At 45.9% G+C, this 15533-nt stretch overlaps 1 protein-coding gene across 5 annotated transcripts in view; it reads right to left on the bottom strand.

The window, feature by feature from the left end:
- MIB2 (MIB E3 ubiquitin protein ligase 2) overlaps positions 1-15533 on the bottom strand; it is a 94282-nt gene that overhangs the window by 25407 nt on the left and 53342 nt on the right. For all 5 annotated transcript variants that reach the window (XM_059716819.1, XM_059716822.1, XM_059716820.1 and 2 more), the window contains one exon: positions 2229-2335. In XM_059716819.1, the coding sequence (XP_059572802.1) occupies positions 2229-2335 (107 nt within the window). The remainder of the gene's footprint in view (positions 1-2228; positions 2336-15533) is intronic.

Genomic DNA, 15533 nt, shown 5'->3' with positions numbered 1-15533 from the left:
AGCAGAGTGCTGTCAGGGGGGCTTCATGGCATGGCAGACATGCAAAGTGGGTATCTTAGGCTGTCTCCTTGCTGGCTGACCAGGATCAGCTTTCAGAGGGGCAAGGACCAGGTGGGAGGAAGAGGGAAGGGAGCTGTGAAATGGGGCAGAAGAGGGGCATTTCAAAAACAGAGGAGGATCCTTCCTGCTTTAAAAGTTTTCATGAAGCTGACTCTTAACTCAGTGAGGAAAACAAGAGTGCTGGCTTCACCACCAAGGAGACTTAAGAGCTTTTTGGTGGGAATAACAAGGGAGACTAACCTAGCCTCACCAGCTTCCCTTCTGCCCAGCATGGTGACCTGGGCAGAGAGGGATGGCCGTGCATTGGAGAGTAGCAGAGAGCACTGAAGGAGGCAAATACACCTGCCTGGGCTGGTATCATCATGCTGAGGTGGAGGCAAGGAGGTCTTACAGCAGTGAGATACTCACCTGGTAAATGCAAACGTGTCACTGGTGTGCCTGGCACTTACAGACAAACCACCAGGGGCCCTGGACCCTGAGCAGCTGCAGCTGGATGGGACAAATGGGGCTGGGCTTTCCCAACCTCATCTCCCGCCTTGACTAAAGCCACCGGCTCCGCTCTGCATTCACACCCTTTCCTATAAAGGAGGTGGTTAACACTGGCCCAGATTTCATTCCAGTAGCATTCTGGCTCAGGCCGGGGGTAGAAAATTGCACAGACACGCATTCGGTAAAAGGTGCAAGCTCCTTAGGAGCTAAGGCAGTTGCCAGGCCAGCTTGGGAGGAGCCAAACGAAGCGGGGAGGAAAGTTTGGTTAATCAGCGCGTTCTGCAGCAGCCCATGCTAATTTCTGCAGAGGGCTTCAGGCAGCAGCAGGGAAAAAAAAAAAAAGCCACAAAGCAAAATTAAAAGCAAGGCCATTAAATTACTAAGTGTCGCACTTAGCTGCTGTTGCCCTAATCAGACACATGAAACTGAGGGATTAATTACGCCGCTCACCAGTGCCCCCAACAATGTTTACAGGACTCTTTATTGGCTCTATTTACATGTGTAACCGGACTTGTATGGCGACACATGGAAACCATTGTGATCACAGGGAACTGGGGTCAGAAGGCTGTGTGCTGAGCTGCTGTATGGAGACAGAGCTCTATTGGCATCAAATGAAGCATCACTGATCCTGGCCTCCCTTTCTCCTCGCCTCACCTTTGTTTTGCTCATATTAGCTGCCTTGAGCTCCACAACTCTCACGTATGCAAATATTGAGCTTGTCTCACACAGGGCTGGCTTCTCTGCGTTAGACACGGGCCCCGTTTCCCTTCAGATTCCAAGTGTGTACAGCCTCTGGCACCCGCTGCAGACCCACCGCCAAAACAGACTCAGTCTCAGGAAGAAGGCTTTACAGTCGAATCACATGGAGGAAAACAAGCCTGATCCGTGCAGGGCTCTGAGACAGGAACATACAGGGGAGACCTTGCAGCCTTGCTGCACAGAGGGCCTGAGCCAAAGGCCATTGACATTAATGGAAAGATTCCCATTGACCTCACTGAGCTTTGAACCAGGCTCACTAGAAGCACAGCCTTCTTGCAGGCAGGGTTGGAAGACATACGTGGCAGTGTGGTGGTTCTTGTTCCTTTGCAGCATCAAGTCTGTAGCTATAGTTCACAGAGAAAGCAGAAGTCATCCTGCACTAACTGCTGTCAACAGATTCCCTCTGTGATACATGGAGGACCGCTGCCCCATTAAAAATAAATAAATAAATAAATAAAAATCAAAGGACCAAAAATTAAGAGACCTCAGAGAACAATACTAATTCCTACCAAGAGTGCCAGCTGTCTGAGGCACAGAAAGGGACTCTAGGCTCTATCAGGTGTTGTGTATTTTTGCAGCTCTGTATAAATGTCCAAGAGTGCCTCTGCTTCCCCATCTATCAGCCATGGGGTACCTCAGAGACAGGCTGGGAGCATTAGCTCATGAATGCCTGCATGCTGCCCTAATACCATAAGAAGACAAGATGCCGGAGAAGTGTCTCTACACAAATACAAGCAAATAAAGAATAATTAGAGCTCCTCATAAAGCAATCTGCAGTGTCTGAGTGGCCCCAGCAAATTCCCTGGCTGCAGCATGCATTTATGATGAGCACTTTAGCAAAATCAATGTTTTCACAGTAGGATTTTTTTTCTTTTTTTTTTTTTTTTTTGGAAAAAAAAGCAAAACCGCAAAACCCTTACCATCCTGATTGCCCCATTCCCAGTCTGGGCCACGGACTACCTTAGCCCCCTGGAAGGTGCCCTTTAACTGGATACGAGTCAGATTCTGCCGTGGACTCACTAGGACCCTGTAAAACAAAAAGCAGAGAAAACAGACCCAAGGGTTATTATTTCCACTGTGGAAGGATGGAGCCCAGAACAGCACCCACCGAGTGAGAGCTATGTACACACAGAGCAAGGCCTGGCCTGGGTTGCAAAGGGCTTGCACTCTAAACACTCAAGCAATTCAAAAACCTGGGTGGAAACAGATATAACATACAAAGGCTTAATCTGCAAGCTGATCTTGGACAATGCTGTGGCCCACTGAAAGCACAGGCCAGTGGTTAAGATGATAGCTGAGGAGGCCTCAGCTGGCCCAGGTTAAATGCTCTGCTCTGCTATTGAGTTTCTCTGTGACTGGCTGATGCACCGATGAGGTTACTTCTAACATGGGCTCTTTTGCTAGTAAATCCAGCACATCTGACAGCTCGCATCTACACAGCAGGCTGCCGGAGCTAGATTACTGTGGCTAGCAAGCTACCAGAACCTGAGCCAGCTTGGAAATCTCAGCCCAGATCCATCCAGAGGGCCCCGGGTTGAAGATGATATCTACAGTGGTCAGGTTCTGTTAAACAACCTCCCAAGTCCCATAACCCTGGGCTGCCTCCACTATTCTAAAACACAGTGTTCTCCTCCACAGAAGACTTTGATTTCACAAAATCCCCTGAGCATTCAATAGCCTGCTTTCTCAGGGGGGAAAGGAACAGATAGGTATTGCAAAGGTACTGCAATCCATATCCTTATTTGCCTACCTCCTCTTGCCAGGCTCTCTGCAGGGCCCAGAGAGTGTGAGAGGGGGTGGGCACTGAGATCTGAATGCATTCTTTATCCCCCCCTGGAGAGAGAAGCTTGCGACTTGGACGGATACATTTCTTATGCTGGAACTTGGAGCTGGTGTTTAACAACCCACTGAAGCCTGGACCTTTTACCTTCCTCAGCTTGTTACTGGATCTCCTGTGACTTGTGCACTGTGCATCCTAATGTGTTTGTAGAGAACAGAGATATTTGCTTGCGTGCACGCACGCACGCGCACACACACACACTCCTGCTAATCGGCAGCCTTCCACTATTCAGACTGTAACCCCATAGGGAGTAGATGCAAAGGAATCATCAGACAAAAGACAGCTGGCAGCTGCCTCTGCTTGGGTACAATCAAAGTGGTGGCACACCCCAGCTGGACCACAGCATTTGTCTGGACCATAACCCTGCCTTACACTTGCCCAGAAACCAGCTAAACCAGATAACCAGAAACCAGATAAATATCTGTGCACTATGTGCCTGACTGACAGTGCAGCATTGTGCTGCTTTTTGACTGGTTTATGCTAAATATATTTTTTTTTACTGACTTATGGAAGCATTTCATCACCTAGGCAAGGAGCTTTTTCATTAGACATTGCCTCCTTCACTACAACAGGAAGGGAAAGGCAGAGTGTTGTAAGGCACTGGGCTAGGGTTCAAGTGAGCCAGATTCTGGGGTCAGGCTCCCTGAGTGTCCTTCACCTCGCTGTGCCTGGAGGTCTCTTGGCAGAGCTGGAATGATACTGCCTCCTTTCTTCCCTGCCCTCCTCAGTGTAAGGATCATCTCAGACTATGTGCTGGCACAGCCACTAGCATAGTGGGGTTCTGCTCATAAGATTTCAGGAGATAGTCAAAGAGAGTCATAAAAAGAGCTACCCTTTCTTGCTAAAAAGCTCAATTTAAGCAAGCCAGACATTGCTCAAACAGCAGGGAAACCACTGTCCTCTATGAGATTCTTGTTACATTTTCCCTTTAAGTATAATCACAGCACAAGAGGTATTTCACATCCATAAGGATCTGCTGTGCTAGTGGCTCCTTTCCAAGGGGTTTTGTAGGCTGTTAACCAGCTAAAAGGAAATGAAGCTGACAAACTAAAACAGGCTGCGTTTTAAGACCCAAGACAGCCTGCAGTTAGTCTTGTATTATTTATACATACGGATTCCACCGAGTCACATTTATCTGCTGGGGTCTATATTTAAATTCAAAATGACTAGGGTTACCTCCTAACCTTCTCTGCTAGCCATTGGGGATTCACTTGACTCCAAAGTGCCAGCTGTGGTGAGATAGCCAAAGCTGGGAGACACAATGGACACAAGCAGGGAACATTTGGAATGAATGGCACATTCACTATGACCTACCCCATTTATTTTTTCATTTCAGATTTTCTCCCTGATCTATTTACACCTCTGAAATCCAGAGCTACCTCCCAATCAACCATTTAAAAAACAAGTCAAGTCTTTTTCCTGGTAACAGGTAGTTCTTTAAATAAAGGTCCAATAAAATTACAGTAGGAGTCATGCATGAGAAAGCTTTAAAGTGATTGTTTGAGACAAGAGGATGGCAGACAGGAAGCAGGCTCTGATGCACAGATGTCACTGAAGAACACACTTTAACTGCTTCAGTCTTGGTACAAACAGCTCATCACTCCTCTCTTCCAATTAACTACTTTTGATCTTAATAAACAGTTAGATTCATTAGTACCCTCCATAAGGCCACTCTTTAATTGACAAGATTCAGTTCTTGGTAGAACAGATTTTTTTTGTCATCAGTTTTGTGATGTGAGATCTGTAGCAAGAGGGATGAGAAGTGTTTGTGCATGTGGGAGGGGAGAGGAATCTCTCTTTACTCAGAAAAATGATACATCTTAACCTCAGCAGCCCTGCAAACCTCAGGGCTCAGATCTAGTCACAAACACTAGCTTGGACCTTGTAAAACCCTGCAAGTATTGGAGAAAGTTGCTATCAAAGCAGGACTGGAAGTCTGCTGTGCCCCAGGAATACACATCCTGCTCAATGGAAAGGGTAAACCCACCTTTAACTAAACAGTTGGAGAACTATCCTCACCCCCACTTCACATCATCAAAGCAAGACCTAAGCTTGCGACACAGAAAATGAAGAGTTGAATACACAGGGTCCTGCAGCACAGGGGGCAGCATCTCAGCTGGCGCACCCCCCCGGCTACATCAGGGGTCCTGGAAGCTTCACAATTTCGTGCTAGCGAAGAGACCATGGAGGCCTTAAATTAGTACTATTGCGGGGTTAATAATCTCCCTTTACAAGTTTAGTACTGCAGAACAACTGGTCACCTCCTCCCACATGTTGTTTTTCCTTTTGGATCAGAAGTCAAAGTGCAGGGTAAGAAAGATTTCCAAAGCCAGGCTTGCCCAAAGTTAAGCTCCTAAATCCATATTCTATTGAACTCAATGGGAGCTTGCTTCTATTCAGTACTTTTGAAAGAGAATGAAAATGAAGTTACTTTTGTTAAGTGCCTATATTTAATCCAGGATCTTAACCTTGGGTAACCAGTTTTGTAAAACTCAGCCATAATCTGTGCTGATAGAGCAACAGCATGGCCTCCCCCAAAATACTATATTCAGTTCAAGTTGCTGCAGCTCAGATAGTTCAGGTGAGCCCATCTTTGAAAGGAGATTGCAAGGAGAGATAAGGAGAATGAGAAAAGGGCTGGAAAGGCTCTCACGTGAAAAGAAACTAAAAAGATGGGAGTTGTTTCATTTAGGAATGGGCCAACATTTGCAGGACTGAATAAATATAAAATAGCCTCAGTTATTTCTGATCTGAGAGAAGTCATATAAGGAATTTCTGCTTTGTCTCCAACACAAAAACAGGTGAATGCTAAATGAAATGCAAACGTGGCAGATTCAAACCTGATAAAAGGAAACATATGATGCATAACAAGGCTGCCAACATCTGACTATGAAGAATTAGGAGGAGGCTTATATGGGTGGACAAATTATCCCCCCATCTGCCACCTGTGAGGATTCTTTCCCTTCCTCCAAAGCAGGCAATGATGGTAACCGTCAGGGCTGGGATACTTGATGAGGAGGATGGTGGATTAGTCTAGTGATATGGACATTTCTGGTATTCGGTCATTCAATTTTTTTTTTTCTAGAGCAAGGACAGTTTGCATTCATACATGAAGAACAGAAAATTTGTTCTAAAATAAACATAAATCCCATGCCAAGGGAAAGCATTGCACATCAGAGCTGAAATCACCTACTCAAGAATAACTGGACTAATCCCTGTACAGTGCAATGACACTTTAGCCTTTCACAGCAACAGGATCAAGATAGAGTCTAGGGTAGAATTGGTTGCTTTTCTGTGCTACAACACTGAAAAAAAGTCCTGCCTTTGCAGATGTCCTCAGTAATGAAGAACAAACTACTCCCCCTTTCCAGTAAATAGCACCCAGAGCTACCAATCCTGGGAACATGGGACGTCAAGTGTGCCACCTCTTAGGAGGAAAGAAACTTTTGGCATGTCAGCTAATCATTCAGGGGTACTAATCTTTCCATTCTCCCAGTGCTTTCCTGTCTTGTCTATTAGGGCAAGTGCTTTGAGGCAGAACCCATCTCTTATTTTATATTTCTAAACAAAGCCCAGATCTTAACTAGGGTATTTGGGCACTACTGTAAAACAAGCAATACTGGTGCACTGTCAAACAAAAAATAGTTGTGTGCTTCTCTTCTTGGAAAGAGAAGAGGACAATCCCGTTTTAGTTGAATGTTTGAGATAACCTGGACTGAAGGCTCCTTCTCCTGGCTTTATGCCATGGTGACCTTGGGCTGAATGGTGATGCTTCCAGAGCAGGCTGCTGACCAGCAATACAAGAGAATGATGCAAAGACCAGATGTCCCATGTCCTGAGCCAATACAGCTTGGTTTTTAATCTAACTTGATATATATTTTGCTCCAAATACTGGATAACAACCAACATTATTAGAGTGTTGCAAAAATACCCAGGGGATAAATTTCATCACTGCAATATTGTCTTTAATAACAATTTTAATTAAGACAGCCATTTACAGTCTGGAACCACTTCTGTCCTAGAAATTCCAATGGCATTACATTTCTGTAGAGTCTCAGTAGACAACACTTAGGAGCATATGATGGTACTGAAGTGGAGTTATTTATCTGCAGCAGACATGCTGGGGGGCAGCCCACTAAGAGTATCTGCTCTGTACTAGATTCCTAAGCAGGTACTTACCAGCTGCTCCCATCCCTGCAAAATCTGGGTGCCATGCAGGCACCAAGTTTCCCTGAACCACCTCTTCAAGCCAAGGAGTCAACCACCTGTGCTTTGCAGACATGCACCAAATGATTGACCACTTGCCCCAGCTCACCCATCTCACCCAAGAACACTTACTATTTGTGTCACAGTAGCACCGAAATCCCACCCCACCCTCGGGGATAATGCCCCCCAAGTGCCAATGTAAATCTGCCCAAGAACAGTCCCACCACTGTGAGATTCCAATCCAATTGGACAAGACACACAATGGGAGGGAAGGGAAAATGGAGACAAGAGTGACTTGGCTAACGTCACGCAGCAAGTCAGTGGCAGAGCCAAGACGGCTGGCTCCAAAATTGGTGCCCGCTCTGTCAGGCCATGCTATTGCTGTTGCAGCTCCAGGAACTGAACTCAGCTAACACACTGAAAACACCAAATGTCTAAAAACTTGCCTGTAAAATGTACAAGATTGCCTGCAATACCTGCCTGCCAAAATATAGTGTCTTTCATTGTATTTATATTTCCAGAAGTGCCATACTCTTCATGGATGAGGTGCAATAAAGAGGTAAGAAATAGTTTGATGAGAGGCTGTGGCCTTTTCCTAGGGCCTAGAGAAAGTAAATCCTGGTCTTTTACTCAAGAAGCCTGCCTACGTTTTTTCCACCCTTGGGTCCATGGGGTTGCCCTGTTATCTTTTCAGAAGCCAGATCCAAATACATATCATAAACACAGAGTGGGAAAATCCAAAGCGCTCTGCAGGCAATGGGGACTTTGGCACAGACCTTATTTGCTCTGCTTTCTTATTGGCTATTGTTAGGGTGACAATCATTTGGATTTTGGGGAACACTGGATTTTGGGGGAGCATCGACTCTGCAGCTGAATACAAGGCATGACCTGTGGCCTAGCAAAGCTGCAGACCACAAGGCAGAATGATAGCTAAGCCAGCCATTTGCTCATGCTAAGTAACCATCTTAACTGTGTCAACCATTTTCTGAGAAAAAAGCAGCAAGAGGAACAAGATAAGATACAGGGGCCCAAAAAGGGTGGGGATGGCACAACATGCGACAGAAAAACAGATTGGCATGTGGAAGATAACACGTAACCAAGATGAACATATGCAAAAGGGTGGATGGTGCTTGGTAAAGAAACCTTCAGAGTCCACCCATTGACCGAAAGAAGAGGGTTCATGGCCTTAGACATGCGCTCATAGCAAAAATGCACGTAAATGAATGAAATGCATAGGCAATTCCATGCTAATGAAGCAAACAGGAAACAGAGGCAAAGCTTGAGATGGGAGAAGAAATGGGTGGACTAGAAGGTGGGAGGGAGGTAGAGTGAATGTTAATGAGTATAAACCAAAGCGTATAAATGTAGGAAGAATCTGTTGTTCACGGCAGCTCCCCATATTCTGTCGGTGTGGGAGCTCGCCCGAAGCCGTCTCCATTCTGAATAAAGCTGTTGGGAGCAATGTGTACTGGTGTTTGCTCCCTGCTCTGCTCTGGCTAATGAGTAACAGGATTCAGGGGTAATTGGACCGTCATCTCCCTAGTCGTTGGGCGCCGCATGGAGTCAGGATCTAATAGGTATCCTAAGCAATTAGTGATGAAGATGGTGATGGCTTCTGTTAGCTCCCTGGGAACCAGATTATTTACCAGCCTGTTCCGCACAAGCCAGGGGGAGACATGTAACCACTTAACTGAATGGTATAGAAACCATCCTGATAACAGGCTGAATAGCCAATTTCCAATCTCGTGCTAACCAGGTCCCGCATTTTAGTTATTAAATGCTGTCTTTTGCATGACGGTTGCTTGTGCTCAACCGTTCTGACTCACTAGTGGTCAGACATGTCATTAGGGCTGGAAATTGTTGTGCACCGCAGTCAAAGGGGTATTAAAGAGATGAGGTCACCAAAGAAAGGTCATGTGGCTTGCAATCTGTTCCTGCAGATTGTTGTCAAATTGTGTTAACGTTCCTGAGAATTACATTAAAAAAAAAAAGAAAAAGAAAAAAACCCCCAAGAACTGTTCTTCTACAGCCACAGATGGAAGAAGAGCCCAATTTAGCAATCTGGCCTCAGGGCACAAGTGAGCACGAACATCTGAAGTACTGTCCCACCTTGTGAAGGGGGCTTCAGAATATTTTTCATTTGTGATGCTTAAATATGTTCCCCCCATAGCTGAATTAGTTTAGATCAAAATGGGCTTAACTTAAGCACAGAAGCTGTCCAAGCATTAGACTCAAAACCAGCAGCCTGATGCACAAACCCAGAGCAAAAGAAAATGACCCCAAAAGGGTCAGATACAAAATATGAAAAGCGAAGGAGTTCTCAGGCGGAGGCTGCCGCAGCTCCCTGGGCTTGGGCACTGCAGCACAGAACGAAGGTTAAGCAGAAGGACGCCAGACAATATCTGGAGATTGCACACTGAAGTCCTGCACTCAGACTGCTGAAAGGGCTCGTCTCTCCTCTTTCCACCGAGAGCCAAGCGTCAGCTCTGAGCAGAACCTGCTTTTCACACTCAACTGCTCACAGAGGAAATAATCACATCACAGAGCATCAGGTTATGCAGCCTAGTCGCTGAAAGAGAGCTCCTGAGAGAACATCCTCCTGCTTTGGCCAATCTTATTGCCATCCCCCTTGGCACAGAAAGCCCTCTCTCTATCAGACCTTGTCATCAAGAGGTTGTTCTCTGTGCCTACCCCTTAATTTACTTCCTGGCATTGACTTCTAGGGGAGTGGAACTGAGACACCTGCCTTAATGCTCTGTGCCATTGCCCTGCTGCCTCAATGCAGAATTGATGGGCCACTTTCCTTAGGCAAAGGCCCAGAATAGCACATAGCTAAGTTTTAAGGCAGGACTGGCACCAGCAGTGGCGGCTGGTCTGAGCCCTCCAATGCTCCTGAGTCTTCTCTGCTCTCAGAAGGGCAAGCCCCAGCTTTTATACTTGGCCTCAGCCATGGCCGAGACTCCCCATTCTACTATTGAGGACTTCCACAAGAGACTGCCCCATTACATTAGGAAACAGGCAAACGTCACCTGGTTTATTTTAGAAGAAAAGGGAACACAGTGTAAGGGACCAGAGAAATAGATGCCAGATTTAGCAGTGAACATATTGTAACCCACATGGCATTCTCATTTCTCTCCCCATTTGGGCTCATTCCCACTCTGACAGTTGAGTCAGGCCACAAGGGAAAGAAGCACAAGAACTTCAAGCCATGTCAGCTACAAAGATACATCCATCAAAAAAGCACAAAACACCTAACTTCAACCTAGTCCTGTGGCATAAACACTAGAAGAATGGCACAAAATGGATGTATTGGAGATAAAGATCCAGAGAGCTGAGTGAAAGGAGGTTGCAAAGGAGCTAGCTCCAGACACGAGGTCTTGCTTTTGTTCACTGTTTTGAATGTTCAGATAAATGCTCTCCTCCTCTCCCTTCCCATCTGCTTGAAAATGCTCTCCAGCCATTCACTGGGGCCATTCCCTCCAACTCACAGAGCTTACCTAGAAATGCCCTACAGCGGTGGTGCTTAACACTTTGGCCCTGCAGGCTGGAGCAGAGCCCACGCACCAGGCTCAGGGCTCCATGCTGCTCCTATGTGCTGGAACTGGGGCCCTGTACTGCCTCTGAGCACTGGGCTCAGGGCCTCACACCACCTTGCCCAGTGGAAGTGGGGCCTGCACTGCCCCACATGTTGAGATGGGGTCCCATGCACCCATGGGAGGCCCGCAGACTGGAAGACCTGGTGCAGGGGACCGGATCTGGCCTGCCTGAGAAATACAGCATGATGGACTGTACTAGGCTGGGCATCCAGATTTTTTTTAAATACATCTACCTACTCACAGTATTACTCACATGCAAACGTCTATAGCTTGCTTAATGGGTACACAGGCTTGTTTACAGGTACATAAACCAAAATGACTTCCCTTTGCCTATTTTTTTCAGTTAAAGGCTGCATAACATCCATTAACCTCAATAATTTAATCATGAAGCTGGGCAGAGACAAACCAGACAGTTCGTTCTATGGTTCCAGGCTGACTCACAGCAATCACCATGATTTTGATAAACACATTTCATTCAGCACTCCCTGGCTGCAGCCAGAAGGGGATTTGGAAGCGATTACTGACATAATCAATTCTGTAGCACGCAACAGCGATACAATAACCACACACCACACTGGCTGCCAACAGCCCTAGTCCTTCTTCCCCTCTGTGTAGCTACACGGCTTGAGAAGGGGCTTTTCTGCTGCATTTACACCTCTTCAGCAAGGACTTTACACCTCAGAGACTGTTCTGCATGTTCCAGCTCTCCAGCAGCTAGCCAATGCTTGGCCCTTACCAGAAGCACCCCAGGACTTCCTTCTGCATGGGATATACACACCCACATGTGCACATTGTCTTGCCCATGTCTCTCACACACAGATGCATGACACTATATGCCAACAGCATTTTACTTTGCTATTAAGCCACCCAAGCTTTTACATGGCACTTTGCATCAGCAGGTCTCAAAGGACTTTAAAGAAAGGTCAGCACTGGCCCCATGTCACAGACAGGGACATGGAGTCACCAAGAGATGAACCAACCAGCCCAGTGTCAACTGGCAGGTCACAGGCAGGTTAGGCCAGGCCCTTCTAGGTCCAGTATAACTCTTTTGTGGGCCCCAGGCAAACAAAATTGTGAGCCCTGAGCCGGTCAAGACACCCAGCCCACCCCGACACTGCTGCCCATGGAGAGCAGGGCTCAAAATCGCTGCTAGGAAGCAGCTGCCACAGTGGCGAGGCCAATGGAGGGAGGTAGACGGGGCCATTTGTGCCGCCACCATGGGGGGAAGGACCACCCCCCTGCAGCTCAGGGCCCTAGACATGTGCCTAGCTTGCCTACGTGTTAATCCAGCCCTAAGTCCACTGCTCTGTCGATACGCCTACCTCTTGATAGATTTACTTGCCTTCCTGCTGTGCTTGCTAAAAGGCTTTTCTTGTGTCTCTAGCCTTTTGGGCCCCAGGCTTAATTTATGGGGAAGAGGAAGGTAGAAAGATAAGAAACAGACACCACACTACTTCCATGGCCTGATGCATCCATTATAGCTCAGGGCTGCTACTCTGGACTGCGACAGCCTGCAAGAGCTCAGACATGGACATCTTAGCTTCAGCAACATCCTGAGTTGCATTTTCTTCCCAAAATAAGGAACTGTTAAACAGAAGGCACTTGCTACCATGGGCTTGCCTCCAGTTCTGAGCCCTGAAGGAGGAGGTAGTTGAAAGATTACTGGGGGAGTTATTTTTGCTGTGCTAAAAAAAGTCTGACAATTGCAGTTTTTCCATTGCCCCCCAGGAAGGCAGGAGCAGGCCCTAAAGCACAGGGTCAAAGAGCCAGCTGTGGGGTTGGGAGAACTGGGCAGGGCTCCCAGACGTTCTCTAGGATTGATTAAAAAACAATTACATCTCTTCTTCTTGAGAATAAACGCTTTAAAAAATAATGTGCAGAAACAGTCCAGATATACCTACTGGAGTTATCAGAGTGAATCAGCAGCAAAGGGCGGTGGGACTGCCTCATTTATTCCAGTGGGTGTTGATTCAGAAGGCAGCTGTAGCAATCTACGTTCAGGCCAAACACTGGGGATGGAGCCTGAAACTGCATATTGGGTCTGGAATCTTTAGAGCTAAAAGCATGAGTCTCGGTACTTTTAAATCACAAGACAGGCTCTGTAGCTGGGGGCAGCCATTGCTTTGTAAAAGGGTATATTCAGGGCTCAGTTTGCCCACCATTTAGGGCTTTTGTAATCTGATAAAACTCTTTTATTAATACAAGCTAGAGGGGAGAAAACATGCATCTGTGGACTGTCCTCCTAATGGAGAGATCGGATCTTGCAAAATCATGCAGGAGCTGGTAAATGGTTTTCAGAGGATAATGTATGCCTTTTAAGCTTCCCTGAGTCTCTCAGGCAGGAAATAAATGTATTGATTGTAAATGGAATAACTATTTGATATTCAAGAAGTAACTTGGGAGAGGAGCGGGTAGACCACTGTACCAGCTGAATGAGAAACACCGTTCAATTTCTGGACGCCAAATGATATTACCTGCTGTCAATTTCTGATCCTTGTGTTACACATCACAGCCGCAGGGTATCGATAGCTCTCAGGGAACCCATCACACAGGCAGGCAAACAAGGGAAGACAATGCACAGCAGAACGTTTTAAAAGCAGTGGACTCAGAACATGGTTCTGAAACCAGGTACCTGAAAGGCATATGTTATCTGAACTGGCTGTGTTAGCCCAAGCCCCAACTTTGCTGTCTCTCTCCAAAATCAATTCCAGATGGAGAGTGTTCCTGAACATGCTATAGGGCTGCAGTGATGTACATAAGCTGCCTTTATTTTTATGGCAGGTTAATGTGCTAGGAATAATGCAAATGTCCCAGAAAGGATGTCAAGTGATATTTTGTTACTCATCCTTTAAACATCAGGATTAGCTCTAAGCATGGGCTAAGGATTTCTTAGCACAGCTCACTCTTGCTTGCAGTTTGTTTACATAACTCCAGAGAAAAAGAAGAGATAAATCAATTCCGAAATGGAAAGAGAAAACACCATTCTTTTCCTTAAAAATTAATAAAACTTTGGATACACATATGACAAAAATGTCTACGAATCTTAGTGCAGCTGGTGATGTCAGCTTGGAGGAAGAACAAAAGCATCTGAATAGCTGAAAAAGCTAATCAGAAAAAGGGAATTACTTGGCAAAAATTAGATACTGTCCTCCACCCTCCCCATAAGTAACCTGCATTCCTCCTTAGTGCTCCCTTGCAAGGAGGGGAAGAATGCACCCTAGCCAACTAGTAATTTGACAATAGCAATCAAAGATGGAGACAAACACAAATAGTATATTTTTTTGCTGGCTCCGCTCTCTACCCAGCCACGTGCTTTTGCTTCACACTCAACCTCTGTCTTTAAGGTGTAGTTCCATCAGGTGCTGCAGGCCCCAAACCTAGATGGTTTTATTTTGAATAAAAACAAAATTCTCTTCTCTATTTTTTCCTGAGAGATCACAGGGCAGGTATTGTGGCACCATGCTAGTGTATGAAAAGTTGAACTGTCTTGACTATGCTAGGCCGTTTTTGGACTAGTCGTTTCCAACAGGTACGGCTGTACTAGTGGCATGACTGTGGACATAGCATAGAGAGAGATCAATGGGATCCAGGCATTTTCACTTCGTTGTTGTCCAGTGCAAGATTAGGCAACATGTTAATAAATACCCAAGTCTTCTACCCATGAACAGGGCTGCACCTATTAAGAAATTAGAGGCCAGAAACATCTTTGAGTCATCACAGTCACTGTATCCTTGCCTGGCTTATTTCTACTGTCTGTGCTGGGTAGAATACAAAAAACCTCGTCCTCCCTAAGATAACAGGAATTTTGCCGAGTTCAACAGGAGCAGAGTGTAATAACCCCGGTGAACAAAAAGCTTACGGGGAAAGATAAAGCAGACAAATCTTTCCCCTTTATAAATCTAAAATGTTATTAGTGGCACAAGGAAGGAATACACTTGAAATGTATAGATCCATACTGACGAGAGAGGTAAGCAGCTACAATTTGAATGACCCAATAAACCAGATCTGACTGTGTTCCTTTCAAATCTGTATTCATTGTGCAGTGGAGGGTTTTCTCCCCTCCTTCAGTATTGTCCAGTCCTTTAAAAGACATGGCAAAACTAGCGAAAGTAATGTATTGCTAATGATGGAAGTGCTGAAAGCAAGGTGAAAAGAGAAAAAAAAGAGGGGAGATGAAGCTGGGGAACTAAATGTGTGAGGTGAAGAGCAGGTTTCACTGTCTCAGAGGACTGCACAAAACACTGCTTACTGCAGCTCTCTGCCCTGAAGCTCAGAGCTGGTGCAGTGTAAGTACTGTGGGGCAGAGGTTGTTCTGGGAAATAAAAAGGCACCATTTTTATTGACTAGTGGAGTAATAAAACATGCAAGCTGTCAGCCATCCTTCCCATCAATGCTGGCCTACAACATAACCATTCATAGACTCTCAACTGGATTCTTTTTGTGACCTTGATTTGGCTTATTTTGTTTATGCAGTAAGTTGAACAGATAGACGATACCATCCAGATGTCCAGGCCCAATCAGGTACCTAGAGGACTACCTGGTAAGAACAGTGCTGGCAATTAATTATAGGCTAAGACTGCAGG

This window comes from Alligator mississippiensis, chromosome 13 (assembly GCF_030867095.1).
Source record: "Alligator mississippiensis isolate rAllMis1 chromosome 13, rAllMis1, whole genome shotgun sequence".
Lineage (NCBI taxonomy): Eukaryota > Metazoa > Chordata > Crocodylia > Alligatoridae > Alligator > Alligator mississippiensis.
Note: the sequence above shows the minus strand (reverse complement) of the source record. Positions and strands in the feature narration are given on the sequence as shown.